This window comes from Siniperca chuatsi, linkage group LG10 (assembly GCF_020085105.1).
Source record: "Siniperca chuatsi isolate FFG_IHB_CAS linkage group LG10, ASM2008510v1, whole genome shotgun sequence".
In the NCBI taxonomy this organism is placed as follows: domain Eukaryota; kingdom Metazoa; phylum Chordata; class Actinopteri; order Centrarchiformes; family Sinipercidae; genus Siniperca; species Siniperca chuatsi.
Window position 1 is genome coordinate 8,466,769 of NC_058051.1, and position 18,481 is coordinate 8,485,249.

General features: G+C 44.6%; 1 protein-coding gene across 3 annotated transcripts; it reads right to left on the bottom strand.

The window, feature by feature from the left end:
• Positions 1-416: 416 nt before the first annotated feature.
• LOC122882930 lies at positions 417-12,529 on the bottom strand. 3 transcript variants are annotated; one of them, XR_006379496.1, is made up of 3 exons: positions 11,684-12,529; positions 10,380-10,425; positions 417-751 (listed from the first exon to the last, which is right to left on the bottom strand). XR_006379496.1 is itself a non-coding variant. In XM_044210903.1 (3 exons), exons 1-3 carry the CDS (start codon positions 11,794-11,796, stop codon positions 447-449), a joined length of 429 nt encoding a protein of 142 aa, XP_044066838.1. In that variant the 5' UTR covers positions 11,797-12,529; the 3' UTR covers positions 417-446. The 3 variants fall into 3 exon arrangements, 2 of the variants coding, with proteins under 2 accessions (XP_044066838.1, XP_044066837.1); XM_044210903.1 differs by having other exon boundaries at positions 10,415-10,425; XM_044210902.1 differs by lacking the exons at positions 10,380-10,425; positions 11,684-12,529 and adding an exon at positions 847-1,215.
• Between the last annotated feature and the right edge of the window lie 5,952 nt (positions 12,530-18,481).

Genomic DNA, 18,481 nt, shown 5'->3' on the forward strand with positions numbered 1-18,481 from the left:
CTGATGTCCACATTTAATTCTCCTATTTGTTGTGCTATTTCAGCGTTTTTGTTTAGGTTTTTATTTATAACTCCTCTTCTGTTAACTTTAGATTTTATTAATTTAAGTGGTCGGGGGGTAGACACCGTCACTAAGGAGTTTTGGGTGGGTAACTGCTCTGGAAGCGCAGAGATGCGTGTAGGACTGCGACTCTGCCTCCTCTTCTGAACTCTGAGTTGACATGGTTTTGGTCCACTAATAAACTTGGCCAGATTTCTGTATATGAGAGCTGCTCCATCCAAAGTTGGATGAATGCCGTCTCACCTAATCAGACCAGGTCTTCCACAGAAATTCTGCCAATTATCTACAAAACCCACATGTCAGGAACAGACTATTTTCTTGGACCCAAATGCAGAAACTCACAGTAAACGGCTGGATGAACGTGATGGTTTTTATTGTGCAGATTATTATTGACACTGATGAATACTAAGTCCGGCGTCACCCGTGGCCTCTCCGAGGATCCGGCAGAGCCGAGTTGGAGGGGTGACTGACGGCACTCCGGACGGTGACAAGGTGAGTAGGCTCCAGGCTGGCGAGCGTAGCGGGAAGACTGAGCCGACTAGGTGGAAGATCACTGGAGCCGGGCGTGTGGTGTGGATGGCCGGCAGTGTCCGGAGGTGAAGATCGGCTCGATGGCGAAAGTGGTGAGGTAGCTGAGGCCCGGGTGATCTGAAGGGCAGACTGAGGCGGTAGTCACTGGCAGAGCGAAAGTCTGAAACAACAAGACAAGCGGAGTTATTACTGCAGAAAGAAACAAAACCGAAACTTTACATAAAGCGCTGCGGGAGCTGTTACGAATACTCGTACGGATGTACGGAGGATGATCTGGCCCTGGAAGCGTGGATGAGTCCAGAAGATAAACTGTGCTGATCAGAGACGATTGGCGCCAGGTGTGCTGGTAATCAGTCACAGACGGGAGATGAGGAAACCAGCCCAGAGCACAGACACATCCACACTTACACACCAGGACAGACAGGGGACAACCAGAACACACGAGGAGAGACAGGTACAAAGAGACATACAAAGACCGGGGGGGCTCTGTGGCCCACCATAACACCACATTGTTTACTGGATACCACCTCGACAGCCAGGGGCGGAATGAAGACATGCAGCTAAACATGTCATCACTGGTCAGGTTTGGCAGGGGCCCAGAGAAAACTACTACTGTATTTACGTTTATCCTTAGCCAGCAGTTATAAATAGGATTCAGCGTCGCCCGCTCTGGCCCCAGGAATACATTTGACTATGGTCGCTGGTGTCGCTAACTTCACGTTTCTCAAAATCGAGCTGCCAATAATCAGAGTTGGTTTCTCAGCGGGTGTGTCGCTGAGTGGGGAGAACTTGTTAGAAACTGGAACAGGCTGGTGGTGAACCGTGGGCTTCTGCTTAGGGCTATGCTTCCTTCGGACAGTCACCCAGCCTCTCTGGTTTCCCGGCTGGTCGGTCCGTACCGGCTACTGGGGGCTGGCTAATTAGAGCAGCTAATGGTTGAGTTACCATGGTGTGGAACCACGTTTCCAATTCACTGAGCCTCGCCTCCAATGCTACAAATAAACTACATTTATTACATGTACCATTATTACTAAAGGAGGCAGAGGAATAGCTAAACATCTGACACACTGAGCAGGAGAGAGCAGGAGAGTTAGAGGGAGAGAGAAAAGCCATCACTAGCTGCTAAGCTAAAGAACGGTAGCTAGCAAAACTGAATAGCGTGTAAACTGTGGGATTAGCGAGAAAGTCGTTAAAAGAAGGAGAGAGCTATGAGTGCTTGAGCAGAACTAGTGTAAGTTAATAGCAGTTAATCACTATATTGAACAATTATTATTTAACGACATTAACTGTGATGAGGTAGAGCAGCGGAAATACGCTACTAGTAAAACACAAACACCGGTGACCGGAAATGACACAATACGCTTACCGCAGCATGTCAGCACGTCATCAGCAGTCCACTGACTGCTTTCATTGGACTACCTATATACAAGTCAGTTATCAGAGAAAAACAAAGTCACTAAAACAGTGACATCGTGACAGTTGCATGAGCACCATGGACAGGACTAACGTTACCAGGTCCCAACGGCGACCCAGGCCCTGGTAGTGGTGGTGGTGGAGGAGAGGGTAGAGGAGATGGTAGGAGAGATGGCACAGTGGTGGCTGCACGTGTCCCTGCTGCAGTTGCTAGCTTGGTAGTAACATCAACACTAGTTCCTGTTTCATTACTGCAATCTACAAAACTGCTAGCGATAGCTGATTCTTGTAGTGTGGCTGTACCTGCTAAGTGACCATCCTCATTAGGTGAGCTTTTTTTGTTGGTAAACCACTTTCTTATGTCCATTTCCACAGAGAAATACAATTGTTAATACTTAAACCAAGCTAGCCACATGCTGGCTGAACTGAAGCATCATATTTACTTTTAAAAAAAAACATGCAAATCTCTCGAGAGGTTGACATCATTCTCATTGTTACACACATCTCAAAACCAGTCTACTCCCTTTTCTGATTATCCAACTTGGCCATGAATTTTATACTGCTTCGCCCAGCTTATTTTAAACATGTAGTTGCTAACCTTGATCTATCCCTTCCCAAAAACTATAGGCCTATATCAAAGCTACCTTTTATTTCAAACATTTTAGAAAAAGTTGCTGCTGGTTTCTGTCTGTGTTTACTTGTGTTATCTTTGACTAATATTTAAATTTGTTTGCTGATCCGAAACATTTAAGTGTGACAAACATGCAAAAAAATAAGAAATAAGGACGGAGGCAAACACTTTTTCACACCACTGTAGCTTAGCTTTCAAAGTTGCTCAGTGTATTATGTCCCTTTCTTCACCTGTACAGTCTAATCTCAGAAATCTCAGTGTATTTGATCAGGCTATGTACTTCAACAAACACATGAAATCATTGACCCCTACATGTTTTTTCCATTTAAGAAATATTGCAAAACTCAGGGCTGTTGTATCACAACCTGAGCAAGAGATGATCATTCACACTTTTATATAACCCTGGCTAGACTACTGCAACTCCCTTTTCACCTGCCTCAGCAAGTCATCCCTGGGACCTGAGGACATCTCTGACCTGCTCCACCCTTATATCAGCAGTAGGTCACTTAGGTCTTTTGACCAGGGCTTACTGGTTGTCCCTCGCGTCCTGACTGAAAACAAAAGGTGATCGTGCCTTTGAAGTGGTGGCTCTGACACTGTGGAACGCCTTTCCTATAGACTTACGTTCTGCGGTCTCTGTTGACGCCTTTACAAAGCAGCTGATGACTTTTTTTCAAACAGGCCTTTGTCTCGCCTTGTGCTGTCTTGTGTTTGCAATCTTGTGTGTTTTTAAAGGTCTGTTGTTGCTTATGTTTTGTTTGATTCTTTTTATTGTTTTTTATGGTGCTATTGCTTATGTTTTATTTTTGTTTCTTTCACTGTTTTTATGGTCTAAGCCTCATAAAAAACGTGTATTGTATGTTTTCACACTGTAACGTTGCTGTGTTAGTACAAAACATTGCTGTGCTAGTACAAAACACTGTTACTATTGCATTGGTTTGTGTCCATTTGTTTGAGAGAGAGAGAGAGAGCAGAGGTGGTCGAGCAAGCTAGAGAGTGAACGAAGAGAGGGAGCAGTGGGTGAGAAAGCCAGTGTATCAGAGAAATAAAACGTTATTTTCTGATTGTTTCACAGCAGTTACGTTCTAAAGCTCTGCACCGCCATCCTCACTGGCTGGCTGTGCTTGACTCTTGGCTGTGGGGGCCTCTTCCTCCTCCATTCACCATAATTCCTCCACACTGTATTCTGGCTCATATAAGTAGCCCCGAATGTCTGGTTCCAGCCTTCCACCAGTGGTTGTTCTAGCCAGATGATTTTGGACAGGATGTCCACGTAGATCATTGGTTTGCATCGAACAGGATAAAATCATCTCTGGTCCCCTCAGCCGCCAGCTCAAGCTCAAGACCAAAACTACGCCGTCCATCTACCAAATCCATTTCGGGACAGGTCAACCCCTCAGCTGTAAGCGTGTCCAGTTGAGTGCTGGTCCAGTCATGCTCCAGGTCGGATTATTACACCTGGCACATCTACATCTTCTGGTTCTGGAGGATTCCACCGCTGATGTGATCCTAGGGCACCCATGGTTGGAGCAGCACAATCCCATCATCTCTTGGACCACCGGCAAAATCCTGAAGTGGGGCGACTCCTGTTTCCCAGACTGTTTCCCTCACTGACCCCAATCCCCTGCTCCTCGCTCTGAGACGCTTCCTGTGTACTCCACTTACCGTCATGTTACTCCCCCTTCAGTGATGTTTTCTGCCTGAAGAAAGCCTCAACACCGGCCACGGGACAGGACTGTGCTATTGATCTACTTCCGGGTGAGCCAGTGCCCCGTGGGAAAATATATCTGTGATCCATCTCAGGGCAGAAGGCCATGGAGGAGTACAACAAGGAAGCATTACAGCAAGCCTACATCCGCCCTTCTACTTCCCCTGCTGCTTCAAGCTTCGTGACCAAAAAGGAAGGAGGCTTGCGGCCTTGTGTCGACTGCCGGGGTCTCAACAGAATAACCGTCAAGTTCCATTACCCTCTTCCCCTCGTCCCAGCGGCTCTAGAACATCTCTACGGTGCCACTGTTTTTACCAAGTTCGACCTCCGGAGCGCTTACAACCTCATTCGGATACGTGTGGGGGAAGGAGTGGAAGACAGCCTTTGTGACACCTACAGGGCACTACGAATACATTTGGCCCCGTCAATGCCCCCTCCGTATTCCAGGATTTCATCCATGAGGTGCTCCAGGAGTTCCTCCACATGTTTGTCCTAGTTTACATTGATAATATCCCGATCTACTCCCAGTGCATGGCCGAATATCGCCACCACGTTGCGGAGGTCCTGAAACGCCTGAGGGAGTTCCAGCTCTTCCTAAAGGAGTGATAAATGTTCTTTCCATCAACCCTCAGTGCAGTTCCTTGGATACATCATCAGCAGCAGTGGCATCCAGATGGATGAGGGGAAGGTAGAAGCCATAAGGACCTGGCCCACTCCATCCACCATCAAAGAACTCAAAGAACAATTCTTCGGATTCGCCAACTTCTACAGAAGATTCATCCAAGATTACAGCTCCATAGTATATCTGCTCACCAATCTCCTCTGTACTAAGCCCAAGTCTCTGTCCTTGTCACCAGCCGCAGAAGAAGCCTTCAACATGTTGAAGGAAGCATTCACCAGCGCACCGCTCCTTGATCCGGAGCAGCCCTTCATTGTGGAGGTAGACGCTTCTACCACAGAGGTAGTAGCGCTGCTCTCTCAGCAGCAGAGGAATTCAGCCAGACTCCATCCATGTGCCTTCTTCTCCTGCAAACTCAGCCCGGCGGAGAGGAACTACGACATTGGCAACAGGGAACTTCTTGCCATTAAACTGGCCCTGGAAGAGTGGAGGTATTGGCTGTACTCACTGACCACAAGAATCTGCAGTACCTCAGAGACGCAAAAAGGTTAAACCCACGCCAAGCCCATTGGGCGTTATTCTTCACCCGTTTCCAATTTCGTATCACCTACCGTCATGGTCCCAAAAATGTGAAAGCAGATGCCTTATCCCGCCTACACTCCTCCGAGGAGACCAATGAAGACCCTCAGTCCATCATCCATAGGAACATTATCGTCAGTCCCATACAATGGTCAGAAACTTCGGTGCCCTCCTCCAATTCCTCTGCCAACACTCCACCGGCTGTCCCTCAAGCTTGCAATATGTCTGCAGAACTCCACTCATCCACTCCTCCCACACATCTCTGGGCACTGGCCATCCAAGGGCCAATGAAACCCTCTCAGTGCTAAGGGAGCGCTTCTGGTGGCCAAACATGGCTAGGGACGTGAGAAAGTACATACAGGGATGTCAGGAATGCACCATCTTAAAGAGCCCTCACCACCTTCCTGCCAGCAAGCTACTTCCTCTGCCTGTTCCCAACAGACCCTGGTCACACCTGGGAGTGGATTTCATCACCGATTTGCCTGCCTCTGACAGTAACACCTGCATCCTGGTGGTCGACCGATCGTTCAACCACGTGTTCCACTATTACGGGATCCCCGAAGACATAGTGTCTGACCGGGACCCCAGTTCATTTCACGAGTGTGGAGAACCTTCTTCTCCCTCCTAGGTGTGACCGTGAGCCTCTCATCAGGGTACCATCTGCAGTCCAACGGGTAGACGGAGATGGACTCACTCCCTTCCCGTGCGTACTCGGCTACCAACCCCCTCTTTTCCCGTGGTCAGGCAAACCTTTGGAGGTACCTGCAGTAGACTACTGGTTCCGAGAGAGCGAGAGGATCTGGGACGCAGCTCACCATCAGCAGCAACAAGCTCTTTGCAGACGCAGAATGACGTCCGACCTGAGACAATCCACTGCCCCAGTCTATCAACCTGGTCAGAAGATCTGGCTGTCGACCAGAGACATCAGAATGCGTCTGCCCTGCAAGAAGTCCCAGATTCATTGGTCCCTTCACCATCACCAATCAGACCAACCCAGTCACTTATCAGCTCCAATTACCACCTCAGTACAGAATTCACCCAACTTTCCATGTGTCCCTCCTAAAACCTCACCACCCTTCTGTTTCTGTTTCCACAGAGCCTGGCGCAGCAGCTGAACCCTCCCCTTCCTCTCATTCTGGAGGACGGAGCGGCATACCTGGTAAAGGAGATCCTGGACTCCCAGCGCCGTGGTGGTCTACTGGAATACCTGGTAGACTGAGAGGGCTACGGTCCCGAGGAGCGCTCATGGGTACCTCGGCATGACATCCTTGACCCCCCTCTGCTCGACGCCTTCCACGCCACTCACCCAGATCAACCTGCTCTCCATAAAAGAGGAAGACCACCACAACGCCTCAGCCCTCGGGAGCTGGCCGTGTGTGTGTGTGAGGGGGGAGGCACACTCTGCTCTTGTTTGTAATAGCACAGACTCGTATCATGCGTGGGCCCCTTTGATTATAGCTAATAATAGATATAATCTATACTCATAATTTTTTGGTTATATACAGGAGCTTATTTGTCAATTCTCTTGATTCCTTATGATTCCTCTCGTCTTCTCTCCTCTCAAACTTTATCAGAGCCTATAGAATTATCGGGAAACATTGTTTATATTAATAATATTATAAAGAGTACGGTCTAGACTTGCTCTATAGGAAACGTGCAATGAGATAACTTCTGTTATGAACTGACGCTATATAAATAAAATTGAACTGAATTATTTACAGTAGTGTGAGCATATATAATTATGCATGTATTCACACTTCTGTTTATTTTCAGCGGATGACTGCAAGATTAGATGGAAATATCTCAGAGATGCACTTGCCCGCAACAACAAAACAGAGCCTGCCAAGAGTGGAAATACACCCAGGTGATGTCCTTCCTGCTGCCCTATCTCCAGCCAAGAAGGTAAATGTCTTCTTTACGATTTGCAACACTAAAATATTTCAGTACAATATAGAATATGACAACAATTGTCACAGTCTGTCATGTTCTCTCCACCACATCACAGCCACACCTCACCTCCTCACCTGAGTATTAATTCCCAGCACCTGTCACCCTTAGCACACCTGCACATAATCAGCCACTCCACTCACCTATAAAACCCAGCTCCTCACGTCAGTCAGTGTCCGGTCTCGTTCATGGTGAAGGACAGAACGTTAGTTCCCCTGTAGCCTAAGAACAATTTGGACTCACCTCGTCTAAACCTAACTATTCCCTGCAACCGCTCTTCAGTACCTCTTCCCTGGCTCCGTCGTGTTCCTGTCCTCCGTGTGGTTCACTCCAGCTCCAGTCTCCGTGTTTCTCCAGTCTCCCGTGAGTGTTCACACCAGCTCCAGTCTCCGTGTATCTCCAGTCTCCCGTGAGTGTTCACACCCGCTCCAGTCTCCGTGTTTCTCTCGTCTTCTGTGGGAGTTACGTCAGTCTCCTGGCTCGAGTCGAGCTTCTCGTCTGGACTTCCCACTCCGCTCCAGATCTCCGTCTAATCCAGACTTATACAGTAGCTTTCCCACCATACCCAAATCCACGTTGTTTGTGTTTAAATAAAGCACTCACGATTCTCCTTGTGTCTCCGGCCTGATCTGTCCGTAACAACAATATATAAATAAATATAATATAAAATATATAAAAACACACCTCTCTTTCTCCGTCTCTGAATTAAATTTCAATTCAATTAATTTCTATCTCTGTCAGTAGCGAGATAGTCTGCCAATTCATAATCTCTTTTTATGGCCAGATAACATTCTAATCTACTTTGACTTTTAGTTTCTTCTTTCCAATGTTCTAAAATGGTTTCTTTACATTGCTTTATAATTTGTTTTATTCTGCTTGGTGTATGGAAAGCAGTGCTGTTGTGAGACTGGTCAGAGTGTGTCTGAGGGGGGGCAGTTAGTCTCAGCACTAACTGACATAGGGGACTCTTTTCTGGGCTCAGCTTTTGGGTTTGGAGGGCTTTGGAATGGATGGTGTCTAGGGGGCTGGATTTAAGGTGATTAAAAAATGTGAACACTCTCTTTTGAATGTTAATGATCAGTGGGTATCTGCCTAATTCTGCTCTACATGCATTTGTTGGTGTTTTTCTGTGTAAGTGTAAAATGTATCTGCAGAATTCTGCATGTAAATATTCTCTTGGATGTTTGTCCCAACGGGTATAGTTATGATGACTGAGTGGACCCCATACTTCACTACCATATAGCGCAATGGGCTGGATGACTATCAAATATTTTAAACCAGATTTAAACCAGATTAAACCATTTGAAAATGTTCTCTTAATTGCATTTAGAGCTTTTCAAGCTTTTTCTTTTAGTGTATTCTCTGCCATGTTGAAACTCCCTGATGCTGCTATGGTTACACATTAAATAAAGTCAGGCTTAAGTTGCAGCCCTGACGAACACCTCTTCCCTGGGTGAAGGATTCAGTTTGTTTGTCTCCAACTTTTGCAGCACATCTATTTTCCAAATACATTGAGCCAGATCATACATTTTGCCCCCTATACCACAATGTAAAAGCCCTTCATGCCAAATAGAGTCAAAAGCTTTCTTGAAGTCAATAAAACAAGCGAATATACAACTGCTGACACAGATGCCATGGTAATTACCAGGGTCTGATTTGTCCCCACTCTTATGATTTCTCTCTCCTTCTCTCTGTATGTATTGGTAATAACCATATCAACATTTTGTTTTAGCTCTAAAAACAACCTGCAGCCAAGCACCTCATCCAGAGAATCTACAGGCCTCATTGGACGAAAGGGTGTCTATGAGGAAAGCAGATCATCTGCATCAACAATTCCTGAAGAAAGCAGATCATCTGCTTCAACACCATTTGACCTGGAGCAGGCCACCACAGCACCTCTGTGAATCCCCAGGGTGCCAGGCAAAGCACACCTAGTCAGGTGGATAATGGAAGGGTGCCAATATCATCAAGGCCTTCTAGCAAAACTCCTTCCACCTCTGCAGGGAAGTTATAGAAGAGGGCACAAGATAGAGTGGAGCAAAGGCTGCTTAAAATTGTTCAAGAACCACCATCCAAACAGTCTGTGCCAACGGACGAGGAAGAGATGCGCTACTTTGCCCTAAGTTTGGTGCCAATATTAAACCGCCTAAACCAAAAGGGTAAAAAGGAGGCAAAAATCAGGTTCTTAAATTTGCTGGATGAAATTGAGTCATCCTTCTGCACCCTTTCCCAAGTTCCTGCCTCTTACCCACCACCACCACAGCACTGGCAACATAATCACTTCCAGTCAATTCCCAGTACCTCTTCTGTCAGTTACCCGTCTGCTCCAATAGGACATATGACAAGGCAACTGCTTGACCCAGGTGAGTTTGACTGGAACGTACAGAACTTAAGCATAGACTATGGGAAATTGTAAAGGCTGTGCCTAATAATTTTATAACTTTGTGTAGTGCTCTTTGATATACATTTTGCCATGTAAATAGTTGTGTGTTTTTATGATGCCCTCAACTTATTTGCTACATTTAAAAAATACAAATAGTTTTTTTGGTTGAGAACCATATAACTTATCTATACTTATTCTGTGTGATTTTAAACAAGCAAGTATGATTATTTGTATTAATGTTCCTGTACGTCAGTTTTTTATTTTTGTTTTTCAAATAGAATACAAACCACACATTGACAATACAAAGACACTCACTGTACATTACAGACGTCTCATAAATAAGTTAACAGACAATAATAATAATAATAATAATAATAATAATAATAATAATAATAATAATAATGGGGTTGAGAAATAGGTCACCCAAAAGGAAATATCTCGGGTTCCATTGGAAAAGTAACTCCATGAATTGTAGAAAAGCATCAAAGATCCCCTGCCAAAAACTTACTTTTTTACTCCACTGTCAAAGTATGGTGCCCTCACCTTGACCACATCTAAAACAAAGAGATGAGAGATTGGGGTTAAACCATGTAGCTTGGAAGGGGTGAGAAAATATGATGTAAAAAATTTAAGTGGGTTAACCTATATCTTAAATTTAGTGGGCACATAATGCCATTGCTATAGGTTACTCCACAATATTGGATCAATCTCTGTACCTAGATCCCTCTCCCACCTCAGTCTAGATCTTTCTGGTTCAGACATTGGCGTAAAAGGGCTTCATAAACCATAGATTGTTCTAACCATTGGTTGACCGTTGTGAAAAAGTTGCTTAATGGGTGGCATATTTGGTAATTTCCACTATCCTTGTAGATTTACCCTTATAAAATGTCTTAAATGTAGGTATTTGAAAAAGCCTTTGTCAGATAGTTGATATTTATGTTTTAATTGTTCAGGACATAAAAGTCGCATCCATATAACAATGTTCTAAGCGAGTGATACTCTTTTTAGGCAAAGACTCAAAATGTCTGTTCTGGTACAGGATAGGAAAAGCCTATTTCCCCACAAGGAAGTCTTGGGAGACAGGAAACTATCTCGGCCAAACATCTTGTGTATTTTGAACCAGGTTTGGACTGAGTGGACTATGAAGGGGTTAAAGTTAATACTCCTGATCGACTTTTACATCCCATTTATATAACATATCAGACAGTGAGCTCATTCTGTTCTAGCCTCTCAATGTTCAGCCATGAGGGTGGGGGGTCCTCATCAAACAGTTGAACTAAAAATCTAGATTGTGCGGGAAATAGTACAGTCTAAAATTAGCAAGTTTCAACGCTCCTTTTGCATAACCTAGGATAAGTTTGTCTAAAGAGATCCCTGGGGATTTACCTCACCAGATAAACTGCCTGGTCAGTTTGTACAGTGAGGAAAAGAATGTAGAGAGAACATGAATTAGAAGGGTTTGAAGTATGTATTAAAATTTAGGCTAGACGTAAATTTTTATAAAATTAATTTGGCCTGTTAAAGTAAGAGGGAGGTTCATCCCCTGATTCAAATCATCTTCCAACTTCAAATCATCTTCCAACTGCAACAGATTCAAAAGGTTGAGGCTATATAAATTCTTTATAGCCTTGTCCACCTGAATACCCAGGTATTTCAGCTTGCTGGGTGACCAATGGAAACTTGTATTGAATAGTGTCATAGTTAAATGTTAACGGGGTAGAATTTTACTCGTCAAGATTAATCTTGTACCTATACTTCACTGTTATTGGGAGATGAAAATAAACAGAATACATGCCTAGAACATCATCTTACCTGATTGCAACGAACAAGCCTTTGCTTGGGTTCAGTGGGCTGCCTGTAGTTTGTAGTTTGCCTTTAGAGTTGTCTGCTGATAACGGATAATAGATTATCCATTTACTGGGCATTCATGTAAAAGTACTGATGGTGGTGCTCACTGTCCAGTTGCATCTCGAACACCAGGTGGTAGAAATTCCCATGTGTTCGACTCCTCTGATTGATAGGGTGGTAACAGAGCAAGTGCTGTTTTTCTGTTTTAGGCGCCTCATTAAAAGTATGCTCTGTGAGAGAAGCAGTCCCTCATATATACAGCTGATTTCAGGCACACTGGGCCAAAGACTGGAACAAAAACATGAGCTGCCATGGCTGAGTCGCTCTCCTCCTAGGCCTGCCTAGTTTGTAGCACCGGTTACCATCCTAGCTCTAGGCTTTAGCAGATGCCTGGAACAGTATAGCCAATCAGAGGCAGATTAGGGGCGGGTCTTCCCACAAGGCATCCATGGTTTAGTCTCTCCCATCTACGTGATTGGCTGAAGCAGAAGGAAGTATTTGATTGGCTATAGATACAATGCATTTGTGAACTGAGCCTCATCAAGGGAGTCTCAAAAAACCCCACACACAAATGCAGTGAAGTTTACAAATTATAGTTAGTTTGTAAATGCAGGTTCAACAGTTTGTATATTAATGTAACCACATCCAAATATGTTTTTGATGGAAATTGCAAATACTTTTAAATACATATATTTGTGTGTGCGCATCAGAAATATATTTATGAACCTTGTTTTTTTATTTGTGGATTTGTTTTACATTTATATAAATAGTAACAATTTAACAAGTATTTTGAGTGCATTAAAAAATATTTGTGGAGAGTAAATTATACATACAATAAATCCGAAATACATTTGTGAATCTTTCTGTGTGCATTCATTATTAGTGAGATTGATCTAACTCCACAGGGAAGTGACAAAACTGTGTTTTGCCAACTGAGCCAAACTTGTGTGCAGATGATCAACAGAGTGACTTCTTTTACGTGCTAGTTGCAGCTAAGAAACCCTCTCAGACATGTAAGAGACTGTTGTGTCATGATGATCTTTGTAAATACTAACAATACACATGCCAAGCACAGCCAGGCTATTCCGCATGAAAAGGGAACTGCAGAGAAAAATGCCACAGCAAGATTCATTTCAGCTACAGTGGTTCCATCCTCAGGAAGGTATTTGGGTCCTGCCCCCCCCCTACTTGGCTCTCAGTTGGTTGGTGAGTTTCCCATTGTTCACAGACAGGAGAAATTCTCATTCCCCCACGTGAGTGTGTGTCTGTGCTTGCATGTATGTACAGTATGTATATACTCACTGAACTGCCCATTCTGTATGCCTGGTGTACAAAGTGTGCAAGTTTGTGTGCTTTGGTTTCTGTTGAGTATGTCCTTTCATCTATGTGTGTGTTAGGGTTTCTCCTGCTTGCACCCCTGTGTGTAAATTAAGTACCATTGTTATCCCATTGTTGCAGTTTAATGAAATTAACTGTGCTGGCATTTAGCTGGACCCATGAGACCCATCTCAGCACACTGTATAGTTAAGTGTGTGTATCAGCTCAGTTTGGGCCATTAATAAGCTGCTAATGATGAAACTGATACTGAAATGGCTGACTGACCTATCCCACTACCACCTACTGCAGAGTGCTTTGCGGCATGATCTATTAAGTAAAAAACAAAAAAAGATCTTTAACATAAACCAAAAAGTGTAAACTAATTAAGAAATCCAACCAGCTTGTTGCTTTCAAATGCTGATAGTAGTGCAGACAACACATGCAATAAAGTTCTCTCTTCTGCTCACAGTTTGTCAGTGAAGTCTGACAGTCAGCAACGTACTTGCTCTTTCATTAGCATTTTACTCCTTTCTCGCTCTTAAACACACACACACACACACACACACACACAGGGTCTGAATTTGGCTGAGCGTTGTAAGCAGTTGCATAACAGTTATCATCTGATCCCACGTGTCAAATCAGCACATGGCCTGTTGTAGTTTGCTGCAGGGTAACTTGCCTCTGACCTTCAGATTTGTGTACAGTATCTGCTTCTCCTGCTCACGCAGACATATTGAAACATAGTGTGAAGAGAACACACAGCTGTTGTTCACACAGCAACTTTTTAGTGACTGAACAAACCCGACCTGTTTACTTTTTCCCATATTCCCACAATATACATTCAAAAATATAATATATAGAAATAATACATCATTTACATATATATATATATATATATACTTCCATTGTCACTCATCATCATGAGGTAGGCAGCAGCGTGAAGGGTCTTGCCTAAGGACCCACACTGGATGATGGGTCATTGCTCATTGTGCTCTGAGGGGGATTCGAACCCTTGTTCCCCCGTGTTAATGTCCCGTGGCCTACCAAACAAAGCTATCCAGCCGTTCCACACTGGATGATGGTCATTGCTCAATGCGTCCCGATGGAGGGGTTTGTCCTCCCATGATGGTCCTTCCTCCAGCATGTCTTCCTCTGTTCCCCATTGCCTGAGACATTCCCTGAGCACGTAATCTGTTGGGGCCTTATCTTGGATGTACTTGTGGATCTTGGATGTTTCATCCTGGATAGTGGCTCTCACACTCACTAGTCCACGGCCGCCTTCCTTACGGCTAGCATACAGTCTCAGGGTGCTGGATTTGGGATGGAACCCTCCATGCATGGTGAGGAGCTTTCGTGTCTTAACGTCTGTGGTCTGTATCTCTTCCTTTGGCCACCTTATTATTCCCACAGGGTATCTGATCACTGGCAGGGCGTAGCTGTTTATTGCCTGGGCCTTGTTCTTGCCATTGAGCTGACTTCTTAGGACTTGCCTTACTTGTTGGAGGTATTTGGCCGTTGCTGTCTTCCTTGTCACCTCTTCGAGGTTGCCATTTGCCTGTGGTATTCCAAGGTACTTGTAACCATCCTCAATGTCTGCTATTGTTCCTTCTGGGAGTGAGAACCCTTCTGTGTGGACTACCTTCCCTCTCTTTGTCACCATTCGACTGCACTTCTCAAGCCCGAATGACATCCCAATGTCAGAGCTGTAGATCCTGGTGGTGTGGATCAGAGAGTCGATGTCCCGCTCGCTCTTAGCGTATAGCTTGATGTCATCCATGTAGAGGAGGTGACTGATGGTGGCCCCGTTCGGTCGGTATCCATAGCCAGTCTTGTTGATTATTTGGCTGAGGGGGTCCAGACCTATGCAGAACAGCAGTGGGGACAGATCATCTCCTTGGTATATGCCACATTTGATGGATACTTGTGCAAGTGGCTTGCCATTGGCCTCAAGGGTGGTTTTCCACAGCCTCATCGAGTTTGCAATGAAGTCTCTTAGAGTCCTGTTGATGTTGTACATCTCTAAGCATTCAGTGATCCATGTGTGCGGCATTGAGTCATATGCTTTCTTGTAATCAATCCAGGCAGTGCACAGGTTGGTGTGTCGGGCTCTGCAGTCTTGGGTGACTGTTCTGTCCACCAGGAGTTGGTGTTTGGCTCCTCTGGTTCCTCTGCCAATGCCCTTCTGTGCTTTGCTCATGTATTGATCCATGTGTCCACTTATCTTAGCCGCGATGATGCCTGACATGAGCTTCCATGTTGTGGAGAGACAGGTTATTGGCCGATAGTTGGATGGGACTGTACCCTTTGCGGGATCCTTCAGGATCAGGATTGTGCGCGCCTTCGGTAAGCCATTCAGGGTGCGTCCCATCTCTTAGCAGCTGGTTCATTTGTGCTGCTAGGCGCTCATGGAGTGCAGTGAGCTTCTTTAGCCAGTAGGTGTGGATCCTGTCAGGGCCTGGTGCTGTCCAGTTCTTCATACCTGAGACTCTTTCTTGGATGTCTGCCGCTGTGATGGTGACTGGATTCTGTTCAGGGAGGTTGCTGTGGTCCTTTCTCAGAGCCGCCAGCCACTGTGCATCGCTGTTGTGTGATGCCTCCCTCTCCCATATACTTTTCCAGTACTGTTCAGTTTCCAGCCTTGGTGGGTCTGCTCTGCTGTTATTACCCTGCCATTGAGCGTACACTTTCGCAGGTTGAGTTGCAAACTGCCGGTTTATTCTTCTGGCTTCATTATCTCTCGTGTATCTCTTTTGGCGGCTGGCCAAGGCTTGGAGCCTTTGTTTGGCAGTTTCAAGTGCTTCAGGTATGGGCATCTGGTTGTACTTCTTGGGTACTTGCTTTCTCATTGCACCTCTCTCAGCCTCTGTCAGTTGGCTCACTTCTCTCCGGGCCTCCTTGATTTTTGCCTCCAACCTTCGTTTCCATGGTGGGTACTGTCTCTCATGGCTCCCATGGTTGCTCTTGTAGCCAAGCATCTCTAGGATCACTGCTGCTGAGGCGTATATCAGCTCATTGGTTTCAGTGAGGGTTGTGGTAGGGATCGCTCTCAATGCTGCATTCACATCTTCTAGGAGACTTTCTGATGGTACTTCACTTAGCCGTTGTAGTTGGCGTCGGGGTTGCCTTGTATTCATCCTCGCCATGATCTTATCTTTGGGTGTGAAGACTAAGAACAAGTCTTTCGAATGAGACAGAATTTAGTTAGCTTCAGGGTTGATAAATAGGCTTGAGTCGAAGATGGCTGCAACGTCCTCCATGGAGTTGCGTGGAGTTGCGTGGAGTTGGAGTTGTTAATATGACTGGCCAGAGTGGAATCATTTAAGCTAACATATTCTTCATGACCCAACCATGTTTCACTAAGACAAAATAAGTCAATATGATACACTGTTATTAAATCATTCACTAGTACAGCTTTAGATGACAGAGATCTGATGTTTAAGAGTCCACATTTAATTCTCCTATTTTGTTGTGCTATTTCAGCATTTTTGTTTAGGTCTTTATGTATAACTCCTCTTCTGTTAACTTTAGATATTTTTTGCATATCAACGTTGTGGTGTGATTGTGGATGACAGGAGCTGTAAGACAATGTCTGAGGAGTTGAAAAGCACTATAGAACAATATTCTAAATATGTTGCAGCTTGTCATATGCCATTGTTGGAGACTGTTTTGCAGATTACAGCTACAGAAATGACTAATGAATAAACAGCGTCACCCTAATGATGTTGATGCATGTGCTAAATCAATGATGTATAGTTGGGCAAAGGGCCAAGGTAAAACTCTGTCCCCAGAGTTCCTGATGACCACGTTAGCCGAAGTGGTGTGTCTCTCCCAGAGCGATTAATAAGTAATTGGGCTGTTCCACTGCACCTGAAAATGAACAAACAACAACAAACAAAAACATCATGAAAGACAAACACTTAGTTTGAAAACAAATAGATGATGATTTTCTTCTACATGCTGTTGCCATTGTACTTCAGGAAAGGGACACACAGAGACAGTTACTGGCTCAAGCACAGGATGAAAGGCAGGGAAGTGCAGAGGGAAGAGGCAGAGAAGCATATGGCTCAGATTCAGCAGGACAGTCAGAGACATCCAAGAAGGAGGAGTTTGACACCGTCAACAGCCAGGGCGCTTCTACACCAGCACTGGTGCCAGAAATAGATCTCACACACACAGCTAGTGCCTCTGCAGAGCAGAGAGAACAGGGACAGCCAAAGTACCATCCCGCCACACTGCAGTCATAAAAAGCAGACATAATTCACTTCAGCAGCTGGGTGGGTGACTCAGCAGAGATACATCTCCCTCATCACTCCCTCCTGCTGAAGGAAGTAGGTCCAAATTATGTATAGATAAATAGATAGATAAATCCTAAAATTATGATTGCCGATGTTGCTGTGCATAAGCCCTGGACTCCAGCTGAAATGATGGATATGACTAGAAAAGCACCTAATTCGATGAACTGCCCAGATGAATATTTGATTTGGCTTACACAGTCGTTTACTGTTTACAGTTGTCTGGTGCCTGATGTAAAACAGCTGATAACAGTTACCTATGGTACTGAATGGATTCTGTGCAAGGATAAATTCAGTTTTCCTGACACTACAGATGGTGGCCAGTGGCTTGAACACAAAACACTGGAACAGTGGTTAAATGATGACGCTAAATAAGCTGTAAAAAAAAGTGCATGCAGTCACAATGACTTCTAAATTTGTTCACTGTACACAGGACAGTAAAGAATCCGTTCCTGAATTCGTTCAGCGATTCACTTCAGTGTGGGATAGCAATGCAGGCATAAAGCGAGAAGATAATGCATTCTTTGCTATTCAAATGTTTTTGCAAAACTTGAAATCGCATATTGCGTCGTCCTACAAACTGTCGGTGTCTGATTGGCATGATCAACGCTGGAAAACAACAATCAATAAAATAATGGTGCTGCACAGGAATCAGGTTTTCTCTAAAAACAGTTCCTCCACAGGCTCTAAACAAATGGTTCAAAAAGTAAAACCATGACAACACTTCTCCCGCAGGAGAAAGACAGCATTCTAATAACAATTATGATAGACAGAAAAGAGGAAACTGACGCAGATGTGGCAAACCAGGCCATTCTTTTCTAATATCAGAGAAAAGCCCAATTAATTTAATGGGACGAGATCCTTTTATGCAAATTGCATGCTACCATTCAATGTACTCCAGACGGATTGTTTCTAACCATCCCTGATGACAGGGCTTTACAGGCAGTTTAGTTTTTACAATCTACTGATTACTGTTTGTATTTCAACAGACTTCAACATGTCACACACCTTCACTGTTTCTAATATCCAGAGAATTGCTAAAACATCACCAGCATGTACATCATTGATGTCTGCTATGAGACCTGTCTTGCATTGTCATTGTACAGCTGCCTTTAATCCTCCAGAAGAGTACAAACAAACAGCTAATGCATTG